This window comes from Podarcis filfolensis, assembly GCF_964270895.1.
Source record: "Podarcis filfolensis genome assembly, chromosome: 7".
Classification (NCBI taxonomy): domain Eukaryota; kingdom Metazoa; phylum Chordata; class Lepidosauria; order Squamata; family Lacertidae; genus Podarcis; species Podarcis filfolensis.
The window spans coordinates 36,666,032-36,693,598 of record NC_139603.1 but is presented as its reverse complement, the minus strand read 5'-3'; the positions used below and the strand labels follow the sequence as shown (position 1 = coordinate 36,693,598).

Here is a 27,567-nt window from a genome sequence, read left to right as displayed (position 1 = left end):
AGATTTCTGTGGTTGGTGGACTATTATGGACAGTAGGATTGTTTTCGGTCTCTACTTCCATTTCTTTGGTCTCATTTGATGTCGAGCTCAATGTGTCAGGTTTGTTGGGGGTCATCTTTTGTTCGGGAATGTTAGAATCCTTTGTAGTACTTAAATAAGGGGTACCTATTTCGTTAGGAGCTAGTATTTGATATCTCAGCCAGGAATTTGTGGTCTCATTACTGGAGTTTTTCCTTGTCATTTCATATTTTAAAGGAGGCTGGATTTGAAGCTCTGCATCTATACATTTAAAAGTTCCATTAGTAGCTCTCTTTTTGACTATGCATTTTGGGGAGAGGGCTGGTAGGTGTGAAGTTTGATTGTGTGTTGTTTCTACTGCATTTTGTTGACCTTGTTGGTGGATTTCGATCAATTTGGCCTGTAGTTTCGTCAGTTTACTGAGTATGCTTATTTGTTCTTTATCTGGTAGGTTGGTAAAGTTACTCAGCAGATCTTCTTCTTCTGGGACTGTCCAGTCTGTTGTGTCAAGGGCGAGGCTGTTAATTGATGCTACAATCGCATGGTTTGGGAGCTTGGATTTTTCTTGCGTGATTTCCCGGGTAGCTGGCAGCGGTTTCTCCCATCTACTGGGTTCTTCCACGGGAGTAGGGCAGATATCGGCTTCTGTTGGAATGGCCTTGTTCATCTTGTTCTGTCTTTTAAATGCAATCAATGGTCTGAGTGATATATCTTCAAAGTGTCGACGTGGAATAATTCCTTTCTGGGCTAAATGAGCCTTTTCCCTTAAGATTTCGGTTGGGATTCTATGACTACCAAATCTTAGTAGTACTTTTTTGGAATATCCATCGTTAGTGAGCCTCTTGACTGCTTTTAAGTCAATCCTTCCCCCCTCAAGGCCTAGGAGCAGATTTAGATGATGTCTGGCCCAGAAGGATGACTCCCAGTAAGGTAGGGGCCCTCTGTATGGAAAAATGTGGAGAACAATCTCACATGGCCTCAGTATCAAGTTGACTGAGTGAGGGGGGCTTCCTCTGATTTTTGGCTGGTTTAGAGGTATAAATTTGTATTTGTTCTGTTTATCTCCAGGGCTTGTTAAGGATGGCAAAAAGGGAGTGGGTTGCCTCCTTTCATCTGGGTTATCCAGCTTCTTGAAGATGTTTTGTAATTGTTCAAAGATTTTTTGAACTGTTTGAGCAGTCAGTAGGCAGCATTCCTCCAGCAGCTCCACCTTTCTATCAATTAGTACTTGTGCCTCGGTTATGGGAGTAGTAGCCTTGTCCTCGTTTATTCCTAGGGATATCTCTTCAACTGTCTTTCCATATAAAGAGTTGAGGGAGTTTTTGGGAGGAGATATGTGCTGTTTTTGAGGTAGCAGATACTTATCTAGATTACTCTGTTTGAAACCAGAGGGCTCTGCGTCAGTTTCTGTGTCAAGACACCTGAGTCTTTTGGTTCTTCTCATTGCAGATTCTTCTTAAATCAATGAGATCAGACTTCTAGATAGAGTGATAAAGTATTATTCTCAGGTCGTAATCTCGTTCAATTTTCATTCCGTCCTAGGTGGGCTGCTGCGAGGAGTTTAAAAACTGGGTCCAGTTAGAGCACTCCTTTGCAGTATCCCCCCCCCTTCTTCTCAGTTTGTTAAAACAACTGAGATGTTTGAGGGTCCACGAAATTGAAGGTGGTGGAAGAAATTTGTGGTTTTATGAATTTGTAGTTTTTAGGGTTAAAAGCCCATTAGAAGTCCTTCAAAATCCTTGGAATAAGTTTGTCACGCGGAGTCAAAGAGAGACTGGGAGGGAGTGCCTTAAAGCCCGGAAGGGAATGTCTGAGAGCCTTTGTTAAAACTTTACTAACTTCATTAAGTCCCGGCACCGAGGAAGATGAGATACGAAGTAGTGAGAGGAAATAAAATCCAAAAGAAGGAGAAGAGCCAGCAACAAAGGCATTTAGCTAAAAGATTTCTTTGAGCTCCGATAAGAGCGTCTTACCTCGGCGCCATCTTCTCAAGCCGGCCCCCTGCACTCTATAAGTGCTCCCTTAACAAAGACTTTGTTTTGGAAACCCTGTGATTAATTTGGAAAAAAATGGCTAGTGCAGAGATATTTAGTAGACAATTTTTGAGAATATGCCTATTAATTACCATACTGTAAACATGGTATATTTTTGTACGCCTTTTGAGTTTCGTGGTAAATGCCAGATTATTTTTTATCTAATCTACACACTTTCTCAAACTGTTACTGACCAGTCCCACTGAAAGCAGTTCAATAGCCCAAATCTAGAGCCAAATATGCACTGCATTGTACACATGGGACTCAGCTAAACAGCTGCAAATAAAACATTCTAAGTGTGTTGTAAAGTGCATTACAGTGGTATCTCGTTTTACGAATTTAATCCACTCCAGAAGTCTGTTCTTAAACAAAAACCATTCTTAAACCAAGGTGCGCTTTCCCTAATGAGGCCTCCCACTGCCGGTGCCCTTCCACCATTCAGCTTCCGTTTTTAGACCGAGGTAAAGTTCTCAAAGCAAGACACTATTCCGTGCGCTGCTCCGGTTCGCCAGAAGCAGCTTAGTCATGCTGGCCACATGACCCGGAAGCTGTACGCTGGCCAATAAAGCGAGATGAGCGCCGCAACCCCAGAGTCGGTCACGACTGGACCTAATGGTCAGGGGTCCCTTTACCTTTACCAAGATTCCACCATGGAGGTTTTGGCATGTGGAATTTAATCATATTAATGGAGGGGGAAGATTTTTCCCACATATTTTCACATCCATGTTCCTTCTTTAAAGTGTGAGAGCACAGCCAGAGTGGATATCTAAGTTTCTGCATCAGAGGGTGTTATTTATTAAACCATGACTAGCATGGCTAGTTTCTGGTTAATGAGCTATGATTAAGGCACTAGGCTGTGTTCAGCTGATCAAATGAAACCATGATTTATAGAACATGGCTTAGCATTACATGTGAACCAGTTGACAAGTTACTGCAGTTCTGTTTTGGGATTGCATGATTTCAACCAATCTCAGTTTATTTCCATCACATAAAAAGTAAAAAATTTGCATTATGCTTTGAGACATATGCGTGTTAAAATTGCTTCAGAATGATTGTATTGCAAATAAGAGAAGATAGCCTCTAATGCAACACAATGGAGTTACTGTGGGAGGGGGGCACCTTCGTAATCAGTTTCTGTTCCACCCATAGACAATTTCTTGGAACATTTTCACGTACGGCATGAAAGTTTACTTTGAACCTCTCCCACACTACTTGTGTGCACATTTGAATGTAGTATAAAGGTAGAATGGAATGTGAAACACACCCAACGTAATTATATTATTAGACTTGATTTACAAACATGAGATATGCAAAGACAAATGTAAGCTCTCCCCTCCGCCCACTGATCCCCTTGTGAGGCTTATGGAGGGAGGAGGGAAAGAGAAACATTGGTTGCGTTAGCTGCATTCCATCTGCAAAAACACTGGAATCGACCCATAGACATTTACCAGCCTTTTAAGATGAGGATTAAACTCATCTAAAAGACTCTAGATCACTTAAACAATCACAAGTGACTGTAATTTAATTGGTTTCACAAAACTGACAGTCTTTTTCAGGTGTCATTAAGCTGGATACTCATTTCTTTTAAAAGCCAGTATCTTACAATGAGTCTTGAATGGGCCAGTAAAGGACTCAGTTCTGATCACCTGGGATAAGCATCATTTCCCTACATTCTGAAATGTGGCAGTGGTGCAATTATATCCACAGTGCTAAGAACCACCAAACCTTTACTGAAAACCATTTTAATCTTTCTTTCCAAAGCTATTGTTATGGTATGGAGCATGGAGAAAACCTGGAAATCATGGCACTGCCATAACCAGAACTGACTTTGCTCCAGTGTCCTGAATAGTTATTTATCCAATTAAGAAGTTTATAACAGGAAAACAATGGTGTTATCAGCATGCTGGAGGCATTGAGATCCCTTCCCCACCCGCGAGAATGAACTAGAAGTTGATATTGTGGATAAAGTGCACTTTTGGTTACTGCAGTGAAAAAGATGAGAATAAACACAGTTAAAGTATGCATTTTAATTAACGACACGGACAGGGCAGCGGACACATATGTGAAATGGAAGGACAGCTGTGATAAAACAAGAAACAGAACTGCTGCAAAAGGCCCATCACCTAGAACTAGGAACCCCAGTGTGGTGCTTCATAAGTAATTTCATAAGAACATATCCTTGTACCCGCCATGTACCAACCTAGATGGACTGTTTTGTCCCTCTAGTCCAGTACTGCTCTTCTCAACAGCAGTATCCTTCCAGCATCTCAGAGACTTTTCATATCACATTTTGACTGGAGGTACCAGGGATTTATCCCAGGTCCTTTTCCATGTAAAGTTTGTGGTCTGTCAGTCAGCTGTGGTCTCTGCCCAAATTATTGGGTTGGCTATTGTTTGAGATAAAATGGTGGACATGAGAGACTTGGGACTCAGCTACATTAGTAAAGAAAAGGTGTTTTAAATGTGTTATAACACTGTGACACCAGATGGCACTGTGAAGTTCCATCTTTCAGCAACATGATTTCCCAGTATGAGGTTTACAATGCATTTTCCAGAATTTTTTTTTTAATGTATCTAGATCCAGCTCCAGAATGTATCTAATGCAACACAAGTGTCCTTCTCTTCTTATTTTTTAGAGGTGTTTAACTATATGAACTACCTGCATTTAGAAGTGTTTACCAACAATTATTATTTTCACTGCTTTGAAAGTTTTCCATTACCCCATGGACATTCCTGACAGCCATTGAGGAGAATGGAAACCTTCAACATGATGCTAATTCTTCCCTTGATGAACATTTCCAAATGTTATGGGCAGGATAGGATGAAGTTATTTTCAAAGGCATCCCAGAATCAACATAATATATGCACAGGTCCATTTCCTCACGTGTGTGCTCAGGATCAGGGCATTGCAATCTCTTGTTCCAGATCCTGTGCAAAGAATCCTGGGTGCAGTTCTCCAAGCACTACTGCCATGCTGAAACTAATGGTGGGGATGTTGCAATGGAAAAACTGATAAATTCCTATGATGGGCTGAAGTACTAGCAGAGGCGATGATAAACACACATAGTTTACTCAGTATTTGCCTGAGTGTGTGTGTGTCAGAATTTATTTCTGTGCTAATAAAGGATCACATTCAGAACTTGAAAAAGCAATTGAGCTTGCTTGCACTAGATGTTAGGTCCATGCTATGCATGGATGGGCCAATGGGAACTAGGTAGTCTGGAACTGACTGGAAATAAAAATGAAACCAAAAACACCAGGGAGGAAGAAAAAGCAAGAAACATAACGTCCAGGACAGCATTAGTGAAAATAAGGAAATTTAGAGGACAGCCAGGTGCTTGTCAAGAGAGGAAAACACACCACCACACAGAGTCCACAGAGATTGAAAGATAAGCGTCTTTCAAAAGATAGGAGCTATACAATACTGTGATAGGAATACTCTTCAGAAAAACACGGACTATGGATGAGTTGTACTGTTGCTGCATTTCAGAAATTAAAGTAGTGGGCAGATATGCACTGAAGAACTTATCTAGCGAAACCAGGATAGCAATTTTATATGCCGTTACAAAAACTACCCTCCCTCCCTTCTCAATATATTTTTAGCAATTTTGTTGACATTTGCTAATAAATTGTCTCATTTGTGTAAGGCCTTTCCACAAATTTTAGCATCTAAAACCAAACACAGCACGGTTATTGTTTACTTACACTCTTATCTAACGAGTCAGTGCTTTACTGATGAGTATCACGGTGTAACTTTTTTTTTTCTCCCCAGCTACCACATTAAAAACCAAATACCCAATTAATTGTAAAACATACTTGTTTTGGGGCGTCTGCGGAGGTGGTGTGAACGTCAGTACCTCGGAGTCCATTAGACTCAAATACCACTGTGGGAACAAGGGGGCTTGTTAACAGATTAACATTCAAGCTTCGTTAGTGCGCGTACAATATTCGAGTCCATTACAGATTAAACCACATTTGGGGGAGGGTGGGGAAAAAAGCAGAGACACCAGCTCCTCGCCCGTAGCCGGAAAATACCAATTTACCGTAACACTTACTGTAAGAGAGTGTGCTAATGGCAGCCTAAGGCCATTGCCCTTTTTAATTCAGACTTCAGTGCTGAAGAAAGCAATCACTGACAACATTAATTATCAGTGTATGTGTAAAGGGACCCTCTTCTTGAATTACTTACCATTTGGCCTCTGTCATTTTGCATCAGACTGGCTTATGTATGCATCATTCACACTTCTCCAAAAAAGAAAAAGAAATATTTTTTTAATAAAAAAAACCCTTTGCTAGTCTCACTGTCTCATGTAATGCTATTAAGGTAACTTGACACACTAGCAGCTTCAAGCTTGCTACGTTCTCCAAATCACACAGCTTGAAAAGGGCTGAGATTTAGAATTTTATCATTGTCCAAATAAAATAAAAAAAATAAACCCCAAACCTCTTTCAGTCTGCAGCAAGGAGACAGCAAAACAAAGCTTTATGTTTGGATCAAAAAGGTTCTTTGATTTCAATTTGTGCTGATGGCAAGAGAATTCATTAGCATATTCATTCCAGAGTATTCTGCTCTCTAATTAAAGTGTTGGGTTTATTTTAAACACACACACCAAAACCTTACAAATAAGCTTATTTCAATTGTGCTGCAGTGCTATGCAAGGCATGTGGGGAGGGGGGAGAATTGAGTACCTGAAAAAGAACAAGATCAACGCTAATCAAATATGAAATTAAACAAAATGGGGAATCTTTCTCTTTACAAAAATAAAAAATCAGGTTAGCAAAGGAAATTAAGAGCAAGGCGAAATATTGTAAGTAAGGGCTTCTCCCACCCGCTTGATGGAATGGTAAAGAAAAATGTACCTGTGTGAGACCTCATGTGAGTTCTGAGGTGGCTTGGTTGGGTGAAACCCTTTCCACACTCTACGCAGAGATAGTCTCCTTGGCGTGTTTGTGTCCTAAGCATCCCTATGGTGGAGAGAAGAGGGGAGGGGGGAGAGAAGCGAGGAGTAAGGGAAAGTTGAGAAGAAAACATTATGCCAGAGGAAAACATCATTAGTATGTCTAATGTGTCATTATGTGAGGCTACCTTCAGGCCCTGGATGACAACTGTCAGCCTTCATCTAGGCACCGGCTGACAGGCCAGGCACACACAGGACGGCAAGTATGCATAAATTACATTGAATTAAAAAATGCTCCCCATGATGTGCCCGCACCAGGACTGGCATGTCAGGTGTGCGCTTTTCATAGCAGCTGGATCTACTTTTCAGCCATCACCCAGCTTTGTCAAGCAGTACATCAGGCAAATCAAAGTGACTCCAGCGTGGCGGAGACAAGTCACATGGATAATAGGAAGTGAGTAGAACCAGAGCCCGACTGTCCCCCCCAGGCTGCAATACCTTGGAGACAAATGCAGAGTGAGTGGAGCCATCACAAGCTGATCAAACCTTTAGCCCTGCCTTACCTGCCTGCTGGTGCTGCTTTGACCCCAGAGCTCTGAGGCACAGGCGGAAGACATCTGTGAATCAAAGTGTCATTACGGACATTTGGAGATAGTAGCAACGCAGCAGTCCTCTGCCAGCTTTTGATAAACATGTTTTCTAGGCCATTAGCATTTGTGGAAAAATGACTCAAACCTCTTCTTTTTTCCCAAAGGTCAGTTTACAGTATCTGACTTAAAGGGCTGGTCTTTGTCTTTTACGGCTGATCAAAAAGGACACGTTTGACTTTTATTGGGTTATTTATTTTCTCAAAAATATTTGAAGCGTCTTCTTTGCTATTTTGGTTAGGCAGCATCTTCAAAAGGGGTGGGGAAAGGTTTTTATTTGCCATTAGCATGTCATGCCTTTTAAAAGAAAAAATCATTTAAGGGGCTGTTGCTGAAAATTTTGAACCCATCAAAACGCTGCGGTGGTGAGGAGGAGAGGGGGATCAAGGGTAGAATAACAGAATTTATCTTTTTAATTTTCTTTTATGGAGAGATAGAGATATAATTAAAAATAGGCATCATCTGCCTTGGCACATTGAAACTGAAAATGTTTCATTGTGGAACATCCAAGTGGTAGAAAAGCCATCCAGACATTACAGAAGTAAACACACATGTACACTTTAGGGCAGCGCTAATTATGGATCGCTTGTGGCCAACAAACCACAGTCCAAAACCATGGCTAGAATTTGGCCTTGTATTCACCCAAATCCATTATCCTGTCTTAATTCTAGCTCATTCTGGTGCTCCAACCCAGCTGCCCAAGCTGGTTAGAGAGAGGCAGGGGGACGGCGGGGGGGAGGAGCTGCTCACATGGGTAAATGATTTCTGCTGGCCCTTTTCCAGATCTTCTCTCTATCCCCTCCTCACAGACAAGACCCGCCTCTCTCCCCACCTCCAGTCTGCATTGCAGCCTTGCAAGGAAAACAAAATAAAATCAAGGGATGGCAGGCAATCCAGAATTCAAGCTGAAAGTAATAACGGACTGCAAAACTCTGTGGGTGGGTGTTAGGATTTTAAGACTTTTTAAAGGGCAAAACTTCTCACATTTTTCAAGAAGGGGTAGAGATGAGGCAACATAGAGCTGCAGTTTCCCTTTTACAAGAAATAAATGGTGCCATTTTCAGCTGCGGCAGAGGTACGGTATGTGGCAACAACACCTCACTGCAAACGGAATGGCCCAGTGGGAACTATGCCGCATCATGGCATGACTTTCAATAAAAAAGGAATGGCTGTTCCTACTGGTCATATCCAAAGTATATTCTAAACCCAGTTCTCAGAGTTTGTTTCCACTGGGAGAAGCATGTGCAGAATAGGGGTTACCCAGTGAGTTCTGAGGACCTGGATTGTAACCCGGGAGTCAAATGGGGACAAGTTGTGCTTTGAGCTCCAGACATCTGCTTCACCAAGGGGAAGCAAGGCCGGCTCTACCATGAGGTAGAGTGAGATAGCCACCTCGGGCAGCAGATGCTGTGGGGGCAGTGAGTGGACAGAGCTGTGTGTGCATGTGTCGTGCAGCCTGTCCTACACCCCCTAAACAAACTGTTCTGCATGGATTAAAAGCAGGGTGCATTCTGAGGCGGGACGCGGGTGGCACTGTGGGTAAAACCTCAGCGCCTAGGACTTGCCAATCGTCAGGTCGGCGGTTCGAATCCCCGCGGCGGGGTGCGCTTCCGTTGCTCGGTCCCAGCGCCTGTCAACCTAGCAGTTCGAAAGCACCCCCGGGTGCAAGTAGATAAATAGGGACCGCTTACTAGCGGGAAGGTAAACAGCGTTTCCGTGTGCTGCGCTGGCTCACCAGATGCAGCTTGTCACGCTGGCCACGTGACCCGGAAGTGTCTGCGGACAGCGCTGGCCCCCGGCCTCTTAAGGGAGATGGGCGCACAACCCTAGAGTCGGACACGACTGGCCCGTACGGGCAGGGGTACCTTTACCTTTTACCTGCATTCTGAGGCACTGTATTCACTGTAAAACATATGAGTTTCACATTGACAAGCTGTTATATAAACGGCTCACCAAAGAAAGTTTACAAACCACTGCTCCATGGGGATCTCATAAATGTGTGTATGAGGTGTATAAATAGTGTATATGAGGTACTTTGAACCACCTATCCAAACTCAAAGGCTACCTTCTGAAGCCCTTCTCTGGGTGCTCCCACCAAATGCAGGGGAAATAGGCAACTGCTTTTCACTGATGTCACACGGATTGTAGAATGCCTATCTCAGATATGCTCATGTGGCCCCCATATGTTGGTCTCTTTGGCGCCAGATGAAGACTTTTTTCATTCTGCTAGACTTTTTTGTCCTTTAATTTGAAAAATATGTTGACGCTTATAATATCCTTACACTGCTACTCTTCCCTGTTGTTTTCTCTGTGGCTTTTGAAATCCATTTTAGATTTTACTTCATGTCTTATTATTATATTATGGTTGTTGACCTCCATTTTGTGAGCTGCCAAAGGAGCTTCAGCTACTGGGCTGTACAGAAAAAGCAGTTAACATATGAATATATGCACAATGTGCTACATAAATATATACTATTATCTCACCACGAAGCAGTGCTGGAGGGCAGAAAGCAGCCAATCAACTGGTCTTAAATCACACAGAGGAGAAACACTATTAATTTATAACTAATGTTAACAATCCCTTTGCAAAAATCTGGTTATATACCTTGAGAGTGTGTTTTGTCAACCATTGATGAGAAAAAACATTTTCAAGGTTTTTATGCACAAGGGTTTATGCAGATCACAATGACACCTTTGTGGAATTATCTCTCAAGATAAATTATATAATATTAGGAGTGTATATATGTATATAAATATTAGTCACTTTTATTTACATAAATTTCAATTTCTCATCATACGTAGGAATTTCTGTGAAACCACATGGGGAAATTACCATGCTGCCAATGTCACATTTAATACTATGATAGCAGTAAATAACACTAACAGTAAAATAGAAAAATAACCTCCACAGATTTGAGGCCCCTGGTTTTTGTTGTTCTAGTTTTTAGAAATTCTTAAGCAAGCATCAAACTGCTGAATGCCTGACATAATACAAATGCTAATAGCTTGCACTGATATTCTGGCAGTACTTGTAACTATTTCTCTGCGGGATTGGGAAATCACTGTGTTACTAGAAGGAAACAAAACTGTGCACTTCTCTCTTGAGAATAGAAGGCCAATTTAAAATGTAAAAGCCAAAGCTCCAAACCTGCCCCAATTCCACTGCATACTAAAGCATTCATAAGGGAATGATCTACTGGGGCCAATAAAGCTCTACTGCAAAAGAGAAATAAACCGAATATTCAAAATTAGAAGATGAATAATGCTCCTGCGTGTGAGAGAGAAATACAGAGAGTGAGAAAGAGAGAGAGAGATTGTATGTGAACTACAAAAAAGCATTCTTTGCTTACAATGTAATATTGTGACCCACGCTGGCAAACACATGCTAAAATAATTCCAAATTTCTACTAATTATAATCTGTGGGTTGGGTAGAACTATAATCACTCAACTATTCTTCTGAATGAAACCTGAATGAAGCTACTCTTGTCCAAGCAAATTTAGTGTGTCTAAATATCTGCACCAGCACTTGCTTCAGAGATCAGAAAAGAAAACGAAAGGTAAACTAAAACACAAAAGCAACCATTTGAATTCCTAGGATTTATTGTTGTTGTTGTTGTTGTTGTTGTTGACAAAAATGTGTGTGAATGGGGAATGCAATGCCCAATGAGTATGCATGAAAGTCTGGCAATAGAGTGCCAACAGTGCTGTAGGAAATATCCTAATAAATAAACATTTTGCAATTCCACCCTACTTCTAAAAACAATGTAAAGGTAAAGCAGCCCTCCTAATTCGTTTTAACAATTTTTACATTTTCTCACAAACTGAATGTCAATACTGGTGTTCTGAAACGTGTTAAAAGGCTACCTAAAACCTTTCCTGCCCACAGACTATTTCCCACTTTCCTTTCTTGTTAAGAATTTAATTTTTTTATGATTGGCCAGGGGTATCTAGTGTTTTCAATCTAGATTAGGGGAGCATGTGAAGTGCCAGCAGTAGGCAGAATGGCCAGTCTAATGGCCAAGACAGGAGCCTGTGATTAACAGCTCAACATGGCACACATATCCCAACTCCAGGAAATTAAAGGGTGGCCTGTGGCTAAGCCAAGTTTCTGTACCCAGATCCAGAAGCATGGTTGCACCAGCAAGTTTAATGACATCATCATCAACCATCTGGTAGCCATGTGTGGTTGGAGCCTGCATGGCCTTTTCTACTTGTGGGAAGCTAGAATATGGAACTGGTGGGGTGTAGAATTTGGGAAACATTACATGGGGTGGGGTGGGAGTAGCCGCAGTATGGCAGTATAATCAGCATCCAGGAGTCACATGAGCAGAACCCATACTGTACCTCTTCCCCATGCTGTAATTGACCATTTCAGAAATGGGACAATGTTGCCATGGGGGGAAGTCAAAATGTAGGCTGATCCCCATGCCTGAAGATTCTGGTGTTATTTTGCAACGTGGGGGAAACTGTGTAGCAGTGGTTCCAGAATTATCAGGTGGCCCATCCTTAAATACGTTTTTTAAAAAAGCAAAAAACAAGCTGTGTGTTTTAGCCATAATTCATTATAGCACCCACCAGATACTGCTCTCCAGCCCTTTCCAAACAATTGCTAATGACTCTGCTGTATTATTGCATTCTTTCACAATTGTCAAAAATTAAAAGCCTGTGCCTTACTCAGGACTATATTTATATCCACAACTGCCCAAGGTCATTCTTTCACCTCTTTGGTCTCCATTTTTTGGAATACACTTCTAAAAGCCTTTCTACTCAATGTTGTGGTTGTTGCTTAGTCGTTTAGTCGTGACCGACTCTTCGTGACCCCATGGACCAGAGCTACTCAATAGACAGGTATAAATGAGGGGTGTTGAGATGTGTGTGCGTGTGTGTGTGTGTGTGAGAGAGAGAGAGAGAGAGAGAGAGAACAGAAGGAACTTTTCTAAGGACATCTTTTAGATTTATCTAACTAACAGTTAGTTAAAACTTTCTTATTTAGCTGGTAAGGAATAACAGCTATATTTAGCTTGCTAAGAGAATTAGCAATGAAAAGCCTTAGGATTTCTCAATGGATGTTTACACAAGGGCAATGAACAAAAGGAAGCAGATTTCCGTATCAGTTTATACACACAGAATCCCATAGGAAAGTCAAATCCTTGAAGATGAGGTACCTGCTATTCCCTTACCCATTTACTCTCTTCTCTCATGCATGACCATCTGCATCTGTTGTTTTATTATTGTCTTTATGTTGTGAAATAACTCATTGTACACAACTCTGACATTCCAAATAAAATGGGCAGGATGAAATATATTTTAAATAAAACAAATAAATAAAATGTGTCAGTTAAGCTTCAACTTGGAGAAAAGGTATGCTTAGTATTATCATGAGGGACAGCACCTCAACATGCCTAGCTCAGACCCTTAGCTTCCTAACCGAGCACATGTACCTTTGCCTCTGCTCCAGGGCTTCCTTTGCCACACCACTTTTTAAGTGTATAATGTATGGCTGCCCCAGTGATGGAGGATGCTGCCATAGGTAAACCACCATTGATTTCTCTTTGTTGTTTTCATACAGTGGAAAGATTTGGAGGCATGCAATATATTCAAAATAAAGCACCAATAATGGCATACTAGTTGCTAGTAGTGATCAGTGATAGATTTTGGAAGTACAAGGACATGAGACAAATTACCTATTTTTATTTCCTGTTTTTATGTTGTGAACCACTATACTGATGAACAAACTAACAAATAAGACACAAACTCTGGCTCTGCTGGTAAATCTGCATTCTTGCCCTACTGACACCCCCCCCACACACACACACCTTAAGCACCAACTGTGCTCCCTATGACTTTCCTTTACTCTGCCTCCCCCCATTTTTAAATCAAACCCTAAATCGCAATGCACAGCCTTACCAGTGCATTCAATAAAGCCTGTTTCCTCAAAGACTCTTCCACAAAGAAAAGAAATATTAAAAATCTTAGTTCTTTGCACTGAAGACTAAGAACATTTGTATATCTACCTTCTGCTGAGAAACATGTGCGTAGATGGAACTTTCACCAGGATCAGCACCAGAGAAAGGGGAGCATTGGCACAGTGCTGACAAGGGGCTCCCACCCTCCCAACACCCCCTCATCACTAGGGCCAGGAGCTGAACTTGGTTCACATTCAAAGGCTGCTGAAAAGCATCCAGGGCTGGATCTACACTGACCTGTTTAACGCTATTTGAACTGTAAGATATATTGTTCTAAAAGGTCACAGAGCATACTTGTAATTTAAATCCCCTTTCTTACCTTGTTGTTGGTTTATTTTTGTCAAAACACGGCTAATTGCTCTGCAGCACCCTCTGGTGTCGCATTTTAACAACAAGAATGTTAAAAGCAACGCATCATTTGTCCCTCTGCGTTACCACAACCCTTCCTTAACCTTTTCCTAACGTTAAAAACATAAGTGTAGATCCACCCCAGGATTCTGGTGCAAAGGGCAGTGAATGATGGCATGGCCGGCTATACCATTGAGGGTCTCTTCCGAGCCCCAATTTCCAAATTCTCCAAGCATCACGTTCTCTAAAAGGTATGTTTATTGCACACAAAATAAAAATGCCATGGAATTTGCACCAATAGAACTTAACAGGACTTATTCCCAGGGAACTAACTGGAGTAAGGTGGGGATAGTTAAAACAGGGGAGGTAATCTGTTTAAACATGGTGATTAATACACAGCGTTTTCACAAATCCAAAATGTCAGCGATAGTCGTTAACTTAGCAAAATACCATGGAAAAGCAGTTATTAGAACTCTTACCAGCATGGTCCACTACAGGGCTATTGGCACCCCATGTTTGGTAGAGAGTGGCGAGATCCTTGGGAATGGAGGTCTTAAAGATGTTCAAAATGTCCAAGCACTTCTCGTGTCCTTCCGACGGTGGCTCCTGTTTGGTGGAATGTACAGGTGGGAGAGGCCCTGCTGTGTTAGGCTGGGGCAGCATCAGAGGACTTGCTCTGGACCCTGCTTTACAATTGACCAGAGCCCTCCCCTCATTCTCTTTCTTGGTGTTCGGATCTTGCTGAGGCACAGGTGGGTCTTCTTGCACAAGGTATGGCTCAGCTTTACACGGGGGGAGGTACTGAGGCGGAGAGTAAAATTTGGCCTTCCCTGGTTCTGAAGCGCAATGCTTGCTTAAAGGGACAAACCCAGCACTGACTTGGGGAACGGTATACTTCTCAGCAAGTTTGCTGTTGGAGGGCTGCGAGTTGGGTTTAGAGACAATCACCGGGGAAGGCGCCAAACTTACGCCAAAGCTCCCTGCCTGCAGCAACTTGGAGTTTGCTTCGTATTTTGCTTTCAGTTGGGGCTGTTGGGATACTGTGCTGTTTTGCTCATGGGTGTGGTTCAGTTTGGGCTGCCTGTACCCATCAGTGCCTGATGACCGTGGACCATAGCTACCAGTGGGCAGTGGCGCATCCTTCTGCATAGTCCCGGGCTTAGCAGTCATAGCAGAACCAGAAGAATTATTTTTAGATCCCGGCAACCCACTTGGCACCTGAAGGCGTGTGAATCTGCCGACAGGCAAAGGCTGGCATTCTTTACCACCAAGAGCAGGAGGGGGTCCGGTGCGGCCACTTCGTGCCATGAAAACGGCGTTGTGTTTTATACTCTTGAATCCATTTTGAAGAACCCAAGGGGGAGCCACAGAGTTACAGCTGACCTTGTGACAAATTCTTTTGTGCATCCACAGGACTTCTGGGTAATAGGTCTTATGACTGCAGTAAGGGCACGGGTGGACAATCAAAGCAGCCTGTAAGGTTGAGGTAAAACTCGTATTGCATGAATCAGCCCTGCTTGACTTCTCACTTAGATCTAATGGAATCTTCTCTGGGAAATCTGCACTGTCAATGAACACAGAGTCTTCACACATATCAGGAGGATTCTCCTTAGAGCCCTTGCCCAGCGGGGTTTGCAAATCTAGTCTCACATCAGAATACGTTGGACAGAGTCTAGAAGCAAAGTCAACAGTCCTACTGGAGCAAGGGAAAATGTGGCTTTGCTGAAATGCCGATTTCTTTAAATCCAGGGAAATTTTGCAATCCACATATTTTGGAAAGGGTTCTCTGGTCTTGTTTTCTGGTATAGATGCCACCAAAGACAGCTCTCTTTTGGATTCACTGGTGTTGTTTTCTCTTGTAATGTTTCTCCCATGGTTGAACTGTAGGGTTGCCAGAGGTGCTTCTTCAGAAAAACTGCAGAGGTACGGCTTTTTACCTGGAAGGCACACATAAAAACAGAAGTACTATGAAGACAAAACACATGCAAGATGCAGGTTTTCTAGATAAATATCAGAGAATGGGTAAAAGCTTCTATGGGTTGGACAAATTCACAGCATGCCACTGCAGCCCCACAGGTGGGCGATTCTTATGCACACAGTGAGCCCCCACCCTCCACAAGACTTTCCCACCTATTGCTTTCCGCTCAAGGAACCACCACTGAAAGGAGCTGGGAAACAAACAAGTAGTGGATTTCTGTGTGCACTGCTTATTGCAAAAGTACAAATACCCCATTGACACAAGCCCACAGTGAAGCTATCATCATCATCATTACTATTCTTACTACTAAGACATCTGTTAATCACTTTATAGAGAAGCCTCTAAGTGACTTATTTGGATAAAATGCAAACTGATAAAATCAAGTGAAAACCAGACACTTTAAAGCAATATGAAATTCCTTAAATGGTCATCCCATTACACAATCAAAATGCTAAGTCCTTCCCCACCCCACTACAAGATGAGCTCCAAAGAAGAGGCTTAGCTACTGAAGGCCTGAATAAATTTAGGCCTGGGACCTAAATATTTATAATGATGGTGCCAGATGGGTTTTCCTGGGGAGAGTATTCCACAAACTGAGGTGGGGAACACATCACTGAAAAGGCTCTTTCACATTCTCGTGTAGCCACCGTCTGAATCTCCCATGGAAGGGGTACATGAAGAAGGATCTAAGACGATGGCCGGAAATGAAAAACAATTTGAAAATCGTTGCAAGCTAAAATCGAAGACCAAAGAGCAGTTCACAGAGTCCTGTGGGCTCATTTTTCCTCAGGGCAATTTTTCACAGATACACACCTGCATCAGATAACACGGGGAACATACAGTGTGGGCAAATGATACACACATTTTGCCAGTGATTTCTGCAACCACGCTGCAACCTAAATACCATTTAGGAAATACCAACCAGAGAGGACAGTTCACTCAGAGAGAAAAACAACCCAAAACCACATGAGCCAGTCCTAAGGCTGTACTTACTTTCCTTTGTGTAAAACAAGCCCAAAGGATGCCCCCAACCAGCTCACAGGTCCTTGTATGATCAGTGGAAACAGTTGGTCCTGGCAAGTATTAACCACTCTCAATTCCAACCTGATAATTGCCACCTGCCCAGATTTTAACTTGTCTGAATTAATTTTAAAATGTATTTTAATTAATTGATGTCTGTTTTTATGTATATTGTGTTGTTTTTATGATGTTAGCCACTCTGAGCCTGGCCTCGGCTGGGGAGAGCGGGATACAAATTATTATTATTATTATTATTATTATTATTATTATTATTATTATTATTACTTCTGTTCTGCTGCTCCATTTCTAGTAGTGGGCAATACATTCCTTGAAGGCCAGATCTGCTGACCCTGTGGCTCCTGCTGCCTGAGGAGGTTAGTCGCCTCACCTTGCCTCATGGATGGGCCTGGCCCTATGGCTGGTAATATTCATGTTCCACATATATTCCATGTTCTTAGAACTACTGAGATTGCAAGAATCAGATCGTAAGTGGTCTTTTCTGTATCTGCATCTCCTCTCTGCATCAACTCTAAAAGCAAGTGTTTTGGAAAGTCAAACACATCACTGTTGCTTAGTATAACTTTGGTACCACAGGCAGTGTTCCAACCCTGCCAAATGTGATCTGTTTTAGGCTGAGTGTGGGTTTAAAAAAGAAAAAATCAGTGTCTCAACTTCGATTTAATTTGGCCTCAACTCCAGTTCAGGCAAAAAGCCTTAAGCCTTTGTTTAATTCTGAGTAATTAGCTTAAAAATAACCCATGGATTTGCTGTCTAGCAGGGTTGAATACTCACTCGGTAAAGATCATTTTCTTTTCAAATTCTCAATGGGACAAGGTCCTTTGTATTTAAAGTGTTTTTTCCTGTTTTACAAGAAGTTAAGACTTCCTGAAAGCACATGCCCAGCACCGCTAGTTAAATCGACACTTGGAATCAAAAGAGCTGCCAGGGATTGTGAAATTTGACACTGCACATCTGTGTTATTTTTAAAGCACATCTGTCGCAGTTAAATGTTTTGAAGAATTCTACGTCTTTCCTACCATGGTGCAGTTAGTTTGCTTAAAAAACCTAAATAATCAACAGAAGTAAATAACTAACACTCCCGATCAACTGCAATACAGTAGAGGAGACTGACCCTTTCCACTAGGAGTCATTAGTTTCAGTAATACAGGCTTCCTCTAGACTTTGGTGCTTTACAAGGTTGGGAAATCACCTGCCATCAGAGTGACAGCCAAGAATGGCTGAAATCCTGTACACACTTAGCAGCCTTAGAGCCATATGATTCCACTGCAATTTAAGCAGCTTTAACTGTGCACAGAATCATAGCCTTCCATGCAGATCGCAGAAATACAGACTTTAAAAACTCACTAATTTCTGCCTAGTACTGCATGCTTTTCTTATTAATTTTCAAAACAACTCTACAGCTTCAAACTATTGGCCTGGATGTGTGTGTATTTCTTGCATGCTCCCTAATTTAAGAAAACTCTGCCAGTAAAAAATAATAAAAATAAACTAGCATACAACTAACCAGCATACGCCCTACTTTTGTGCTAGTTTTCTACTTTCAATGAGTTTCCCTGTCCCCATATGAGAGAGTTCAGAAACATGGGTGCCTAAATGCAGTCTAATCAGATACAATCACAACTCCTCACAACTCCACCATCTCATTTGCCTGTTTGTGTAAACTAGGCCTCAGGAATCCAGCTGTTCCAAGTAGTCTTTTCCACACTATTTCCACATTGGATCTTGGTTTATGATTTTAATGTCAATATCTGGACTAACATGGTGCCCTACAGATATTGTGGACTACAACTCCCATCAGCATGGCCAACAGCCAGGAATGATGAGAGTTGTAGTTCAAAATGTTTGCAGGGCACCATGTTAGCTAACCCTGATCTACTCGTTTGGAGGAAACCAGCAGCTGAAAAGAATGCCACATTTTTTTATATGGTAAATTATCAGCTTTTACTGAGGCAATTTATTCCGGAAAGATTTTATATGAGAAATGCCTTGATACTTCCCAAGCCAAAGCCCCCCATTTTTCCCTAACTCCCACAACTCATCCTTGATGTCAAGTAGTTGCTGGAGGTGCTGCAGAGAATATTTTTTTAATGAACTATTTTAAGTGTGCCCCGGGTAGTATGACTCAGAGTTCTCTTTATTGACCAATCAAGGGACCTACGAGCAGAAAAGAGTTGATAATGACATGGCACAGGGGGAAATGTACTGGCTTGGAGCATGTGGAAGTTTAGATTATTTTAGGATGCAGGGTTTAACTATATGAGGCTAAGAAATTCTGCCTTGTGAGGGATACAATTCTGGAGTGGGTGTGGAATTTTCCCAGCCACTTTTAGTAGGGTACATTTAGTAGGATACATCCCCACACCCCAACTTACCTATTAAGGCTGAGGATTTCAGTATTCGGACACTATTTCCATAATGTCAGTCCTACGACTTTCAGGTCATTCATGCCAATGGGCAAACTTACTCAGTGGGGAAACCTAATGCTACTCATTATGCCCAGACAGAGGAATAATATATAAATCTTTATTGCAGTCCAAAGACCCATAGAACAATTTCAAAACAAAACACAGTTAAGACAGCCAACCACAAAAGAGAGAGGAACCAAGGCGGTCATTTTGTTTTTTCTCGAGCTTGATGATATTTGTTTCTTTCGACTTCTGAAAGAAACTTTGCCACGGCCAGTGTAATATCATTAGACCTGTCATCCAAAAGTTGTTTAATATGGGAGGCTTCAGATTTTCCTGGCAGATTTGCCAGTAGGGGTTTGATCAGTTGGTCCCTTGCTTGCTCGTACTGCCCACAATGCAGTAAGATACGCTTCATGCAATCAACGTCCTGAGAACATAAACAAAGCCTATTCTTAAGGGATGCCTCTCAGTCTACCATTTAGCACTTCTGAAGGAAATAAATTTAGTCTGGCTTTGGTAAATAAATGCCGATAGGTTGGAACAGACAGGTTCCTAAGATATGAGGGTATCTGTAAGTCGTACCCATATTGGATTCCTGCTGCTACCGGGCCACAGATTACATGAGATCGAGATTGCAGGTTGCTATGTGAAATGTCCCAAAGCCTTTGCCTCAGGGATTCAAGAGCGGTATCATAGCCCAGAAGAAACAAGAGGGATGGTGGCAGTCCAATCGAGGTGGCTTTTCTGGCCATAGTTTTCAGCCATGGGCTGATAAACTCGACAGAGGAATAACTCATCAAGCTACATCTGTAGGACAAGGTATGCCAACCACTGTTCCATTGCAATACTAGTGCGCAATACTTGATGAGATGTTGCAGAGATGCTGGAGCCATAGAAAAGTTTAGGAGCAACACTTTGAGAGATTCAACAAACATATCCCTTAGCACTTTTTATGTGTGATTGTGGTAAGCCACAATCTGGTGCAACCTGAAAATTACTAAATGAGAGAAGCAGGTCATTCTGCTGCACTAAGCATTTAGGGAAGATTTACGGCAACCTTGCTCATCACAGGATAATTGCAACTATTAGCTATCTTAAACCAGCAGTTGTGGTTCAAGCTTCCTTACCATGTGAACATAGTTACCTGTCAGCAAGGGTAAGCTTGAAACATACAATCAGCTAAGGTGGTGGTTACGGTCTTGCAGGACGGTGGTTCATATAGGTCACCTGGCTAAATGGGATGCCTGAATTGTGACTGGGGTTCCTGTTGCACGTGATATTTAATCAATCTCACACCACCCCAGCTTCCTCCTTAAATTGATATTGCACATGGTTTTGCAGCATATTTGGCTGCATTTTTTACTATGTTCGCATTTTTAAAAACAGCTTGCACACAAAAAAAGGAGGGGGCTACCGACACAGTAAATGCATATAAATAATAACATGTTGTTAGACATTGTGTTTCGCAGGGTTGTGGTGTTTATTGCTTGGTTGGCACTGTGAATAATTTGACACTGCTGCTTATAATGTAGAACATATAATGTGCTATTATCTTTTACTGTGTATTACACATGCACATGCACACTATCACACACACACAACAACAACTTCTAACATTTTGCATTTTGTGGATATCATGTTATACACTAGGTTGCTTATTATGTCACTACATTGTAAATCGCTCTGTTGGCTTTTGACAAAGGGTGGGATGTAAATTTCTTAAATAAATAAATATTAAATAAATGAATATCCAAAGTGGGCTCTGATGTCTTTTAGAGTGACACACTGATGGAAGCCTAGTTAAGTCAAACAAGTTGGGCCTAGGCTCATTTTACTGCTCAGTAAAAGTGAATGAAAAGAAAGTCTGACCTACTTAAGTGTAATGCCACAAAGAACCTCAGAAGATTTCCTAGCTGTTGAACAAGCATTTCTGCTTTGTATTACATGGCTTTTGGTTATTATTACATTTTATTGCTAGACCTCTGGCTCTGTTTTGATTGGTGATGCTGCCTGCAAGATTTTATATTTTGCTGTGTTATCTCAGAAGATGGGAAACTAATACAGATGGCTTTTATTGGCAGCATGATATTAAAAATGAAGGGCTTTAATGCATCCAGAAAACCTGGTTAATACTTACATGAATCTTGTATTTTAAAATATAAAAAAAATAAGCAAAATATTGTAAAGATATCAGATTACCCTAGTTGCCTTTCAATTCTGGTTGTGTTTGTTTGTTTCCTGTCAGTGTATTTCTCCAAGTATACGTTTAAAAGACTCTAGTTTGTTCCACTTTGCTGAAGACATGCTTCTAATTTATTTATTTTTTTAATCTAAATGCCATCAACTGTAAACAGAAGCTATCATTTTCGATAACTTTAAGCAAATTATTTGGAATTCAACTGGATAAAAAAGGAGGGTGTATTTTAAATGTGTTTGTCTTTCCTTTCCCCTCCCCAATGCAAATGTGGAACCAAATAGTCAGTCTTAGAACTATGATTGAGAAATTAATGTTTGGACATTCAAATTTTATTTTTAATAGAAGGGAAGGACATAAAGGTTATTTTGCTCAGCCCCTTGCATTTAATAATAATAATAATACTTTATTATTTATACACTGTCCATCTGGCTAAGTTTCCCCAGCCACCCTGGGTGGCTCCCAACAGAGTATTAAAAGCACGATAAAACATCAAAAACTTCCCTACACAACAGCATCCATATATAACGTGTTGGCCACTCAATATTCAACAGTATTATAGCCCTCACCTGATACTCATCTTTAAGAAACCAGAGAGAGCAAAATGAGTCCAGTTAGTTTACCCAAGTCATTATAGAATGAGAGAAGATACACAAACAACCTATGCAAACTCTATAGCAGCAACAGAACACCTGTGGTTGGTTGCATTGCTGCTGCTTACCAGGAGGTAGACGATGAGGTCAGCACAGTGCAAAGGCACTGGCGAGAGCACTTGATTGGCTCTGCCAGTGCGTTTGCACGACACTGACCTTGTACTTCTTGGTAAGCATCAGCAACATGACAAACTGGGGGTTGGGTGAGTGCAGAGCCCCGCCATACTACCCACTACGTGTACTGCTCTAATACTCAGAATAACTCAGCAAGTCCCCAAACTAATCAATCACTTTTCACTGATCTAGACCACTTTTACTGATCAGAGGGATCAGTATCATTTAATTTTTAAAAAACTGGACTTCATTATGAGAAACAACGCTGCATCCGAAAAGCCCAATACCTTCTGATCTTGATTATGATCTTAATAGCCATCTTTTGGTGTTCAGGAGCAGGATTACATATGTTCATCTTGATAAAAACACAAGCCCAACTGAGATCTATGAGACTTACTCCCAAGTAAGTGAGTACAAAATTGCAGCCTAATAGTTAACAACAATTGAGAAGAAATGCAGTTAAGAACGAACTAATCTTGAACCTTTCTCTACAGTGAATCATAAATATAGGTATCCACTGTATAGCAGGGCTGGGCCCACAGATATAAAAGGTCTCCATTCATCTTCTATAAAGACGGCATATGTTCTACTGCTTTAGCTGCCTTTGTTTATAGGATGTTTGTTTTATTGTACTGTTTTGGCACTGCTAGTTTTATTTCACACGGCTGCATACCACTCAGATATGTAAAGAGCTAAAGGTTGAGTTAGAATTATTATCGATATTAATATTAGTAATAATATTCAAACATGCCTCCATTCTACACAACCACCTGTGCTATTTTGTAATTCACTATCCATACCTTATATAACCCTTGTGGAAATTAGATCCAAGTACATTTTCTGCCTAAATTATTTTTGTTTCTTATTTTTTTTACAAAAAAATTCTTTAGGTATTATTTTACTCCAGTTCTAGGATAACCAATGCTTGCTTCAACTATCCCTTTAAACCCCCACAGTCCTTAAAAAACAAAACAAAACACAATACTACAACAAATGAGCAAAAACAGGTGACACACACAAAGCCAAAAGGAATTTACAACTCATAACATATTTGAATCTTAATCTCTCTAGCATTGTCTAAGTGGACACCTGGTGCTTGTGGAAAATAAAAAGCACTAAACTCTTACAATTTGGGCAATGGAAAACATGAATGGACAACCAGCAGACCAATTCAATAATCTGTTCTGTTCCGGGCTGCAGGCAAGTGTCTGCTCCTTTGTTCCCAAATGCTGACTATGCTAGGGTTGCATTCTGAGACCACTGGGCTTTATCAATAAAATTATTTCATTTTCAAGAATAACATTTTCAGGAAAACGAGACCTTTCTTCTTCTTTAACATAAAACTCTGGAAATCCTTCCTGCAAGGAATTTCACATTATGGCTAAAAGTATAAATTTGTGAACCATGAAATCATAAAGGTAGGCATTAATCTTGCAGTCGTAACACTGGAACTGTTAGAAGTTGAAGAAAGAAAGGGGTACGGGGGGGGGGGGAGATAATGAAGCACAAGGAAGCAAAGGAGGTTGTCCAAAGTGTGTGTGTGTGTGTGTGTGTGTGTGTAGAAAGCTATTATTTACAGTACTGAAAATGCTAGTGAAAACGACCAAAATTAAAGCAACTTTATATTTGACTATTTCCTATGAGGTAAAAAAATAGATACACTTGCTTTATTCACATGATGCTGTACACAACTGCGCATTTCTTTCCACGTGGAAAAAGTGTCATCTGTGAAGTGGATCCTTATTGTGCAAAATCGACTAACACAGAGAACTGTATAAATGGTTCTTAAGTAAAATATTTGGCCTTCCCTTTAAAAAGCACAAGCAAAAGGAAGAGTTTAGATCCCTGCAAATAAAATGGCGCACAGTTAAACAAATGCTGTTTTGAAATCAGCCACCAAATGTTCATACGAATCCAAATTACTTTTAGGCTTTTTTCCCAGCCTGTATTTATTTTTCTTTCCAGTTAGTATGGACCAAAAAAGAAGTTAGAAAAGAGTAGATCACTTTGCCATCTCCATTTTCAGTCCATGAAAATAACCACAGAGGGAAGATAAGCTTCAACAGAAAAACAACAACCATGTTTTATCGGGAAGCAGGCATCAATTAAAACTGCAAAGTCAAATTGAGAGGAGTGAAACAAGGAGTCTCTATTGGACCAACTATGAAAAAGGAAAGTTTACATGAGAGAGGAAGATGTCAGTCTTCTTGTCTGGAGACAGACAATAAGTATGTCCCACAGCTTTGCTGAAGACAACACATTTTAATGGCTTTTGTAAATGTTACATCTACATAGGTAACTGTTAAGTGTACTTAATGTTTACTTTTAAAAATAGTAAAATGGAATAATAAAATAATAAAACGTAATGTGTAACAGCACGACGTTGATAAGCCTTGCTTTAGATAACTGCATTTTGCCTCTATTCTTTCTCCCCTCCCCTCCTCTCAACCCCCACAAAGTGGTGAAGGAGACAAGCTTGTGTTTTGAACTTCAAACGGAAAATTGTTTCCTGAACACTGTGTCTTGAAAAAGATAAGAGGCAAGGGTAGCATGGGAAGAATGTGCATAACTGCAGCTACATGTATCTAGGCTTAGTTTCTGAAGGGGTGCAGGGCGTGAAGGCAACATATCTCACCAACTTTTTCTTGTTGTAAGTTCCCTCGCTGCAAGAAGCTAAGTTACAGGGAACCAGGCAGAGGGCCTTCTCGGTAGTGGCACCCGCCCTGTGGAACACCCTCCCACCAGATGTCAAAGAGAAAAACAACTACCAGACTTTTAGAAGACATCTGAAGGCAGCCCTGTTTAGGGAAGCTTTTAATGTTTAATAGACTATTGTATTTTAATATTTTGTTGGAGGCTGCCCAGAGTGGCTGGGGAAACCCAGCCAGATGGGTGGGGTATAAATAAATTATTATTATTATTATTATTATTATTATTATTATTATTATTATTATTAAATTCTGAGGTCCTATTGATTTTCAACCTTTGGCCAAAAGTTGATACAGCTTTCTATCATGTGTAGGGGGACTCTTGTGAGCTTTGTGCAGTTACATACCAATCTCAGTTCTTGTAAAAACGAACCACTGGATCTACTCAGATGACCTGTCACACTAGTTAATTCTAAAGGTTGAACAAATACTGTATACAGTTGCATTTCCTTTTTCCTTTCATTCCAGCATCCACCATTTTCTCCTTTGCACAAGAACTGAGGAAAAACAACGATAACTATGTGTGGCATAAAAAAAGAAAGAAAGACAAAAGACAACCAAGCAGCAAACAGCTTTCAAGACCTACTACGAAACAGTCCTGGTGACAGCCTTGCTGAGATTGCCAAAGACATCGGCCATTTACTGGCAACTTCAATAAGCTCCTTTAAGAGTCAATGGGACAACAAATCTATGAGAGAAGCCTCCTTGAAGCAGGAGAGGGTTCCACTTCTGGGTGCACTGACCTTTAAAAGTTTCCACCTCATTATAACGCTTTCAAAATGGGGCCTGGATTTGAAAGCTCACAAAGGGGGAAGTAATCATTTTCTGCTTAACACTTTGGAAATCACAGAGGAAAACAGCACGTGAACAAACAACTTTTTCCTTAGAAAAAGGAAGCGCATTTTCCCGCAATTCATAAACAAGTGTTTAGTTTATTTTAAGAAGACAAAGAAGCCAAAAGAATTCAAGATCACCAGAAGAATGAATAAAGCCTAAAGAGGAAAGGAATGATGGGGGGAGGGAGGGATAAAAGGAGACACTAATCAATACCAAAATGTCACATCAGATTTGTTCTAAAAGTGGAAGGCAACATTCATTTCACAAATCACCCATCGGAAAGAGTTTTTTTTAAAAATAATAATGATGATGATGCCGGCACTAATGTTTGAGTGAATGAAAACAAGAGCAATCTGAATTTTTGCCATCCGGTCTTTTTCAGAGATATCCAAATCCCTTTTTTTAAAAAAACAACAAAACACCACCCCTAAAATAAATTCATCCACGTGCAGTAGTATTGATTCTACCGCACACTGGTGAGTCGTAGGGACATGCAAAAGTACATTCATTTTAGTAGATGGGAAAGGGTATCTTTCAAAGATTTCAGTGATGGGCTACATGCAGGATGCTTCCCAAGGATTCTGGCTGGGAATAGTAGGAGGGAGGGGGGAGAGAGAGGCTGCTTTGGAAAGCACAAAGAAAATGCTGAAGCACACTGCCACAGCCTGGCTCAAAGTGGAAGTTTTCATTCTGGAGGGAGGAGAAAAAGAGAGAATATCAAAGCTTTTTTCTATTCCTAACCCACTTGCTAACCTGGGTAGAAGAAAAACATTGTGACAAACATATGCTTTTATTTTCGCAGCATTTCACTTTCACAAATGGTGCAAAACTCTTAGATTGTACCGCTAATCATTTAAACATTAGAGAGCACAAGAAACTAACTGGCTGCAGCTCTGCTGCCATTCTATCTTTCTCAGCCTTTCTTCAAGGCTCCAACAATTGAATCTGAAATATAAAATATAAAATAAAAACACAATGCATGTGTTCTACCCTTCTCCATCAGGAAAGTCCTGATGCCTTCAGCACTAAACACAAGGTATGTGAAAAATGTTGCATATTTCCTGGGAACGCACTGCGTTCTGAAGCGGGATATGCATATACTAGAATAGAGTTAGAGTGAAAAAGAATGGGACTGAGTCAATGAGATGCCACTATGTATATTTTGCCCCTTATAAATTTGCCATATTATCTTTATGAAAGCCATGTGAACATTGATTTAAATAAATTAACAAGGATGTAGTGACTGAAATAAGTACATAAACAAAGTGCAGGAACTCAGAACGCTTCAATCTGTTTTGTTTCAGCATCTACTTGTCTGGGTTCATGCAAGTTTTACGTGGCAACTCAAATACTGTCCCACTAGGTAATCATATTAGTCAGAAGTATATCATCCTATGTTTCTGGAGAGGAAGCAATCCAGGTCTATGTGGGCACTTAATTTACACTGCTTTGTATATAAATTATGCTGTGTGTTCCTAGCACTATAACCTCTTCTGAGCCACTCTGGCCATGCTAAATTTATTCTAGGAAAGGTAGCTAAATGCTGTTAAGCTTCACAATTCAGAATCTTCACTCCATCTGCAAAATGGCTCTATTTTGTACTGTCAGGTGCTGTCCAAAGAAGCTGTAGCTATTTTATTAGCTCCTCTGGCAGCATGGCTTAGAAGTGTTATATATCAAATGATCACACTGGGATAAACAGAACCTATTATTACTATGCCCA

General features: G+C 40.9%; 1 protein-coding gene across 4 annotated transcripts in view; it reads right to left on the bottom strand.

The window, feature by feature from the left end:
- The window catches only part of ZNF516 (zinc finger protein 516), a 114,472-nt gene that overhangs the window by 12,901 nt on the left and 74,004 nt on the right, over positions 1-27,567 (bottom strand). For 2 of the 4 annotated variants that reach the window (XM_083623706.1, XM_083623705.1), the window contains exons 3-5: positions 14,391-15,848; positions 6,912-7,016; positions 5,868-5,935 (exon numbers count right to left, since the gene is read on the bottom strand). In XM_083623706.1, the coding sequence (XP_083479832.1) occupies positions 5,868-5,935; positions 6,912-7,016; positions 14,391-15,848 (1,631 nt within the window). The remainder of the gene's footprint in view (positions 1-5,867; positions 5,936-6,911; positions 7,017-14,390; positions 15,849-27,567) is intronic. The other 2 variants (XM_083623704.1, XM_083623703.1) reach the window with 1 other exon arrangement.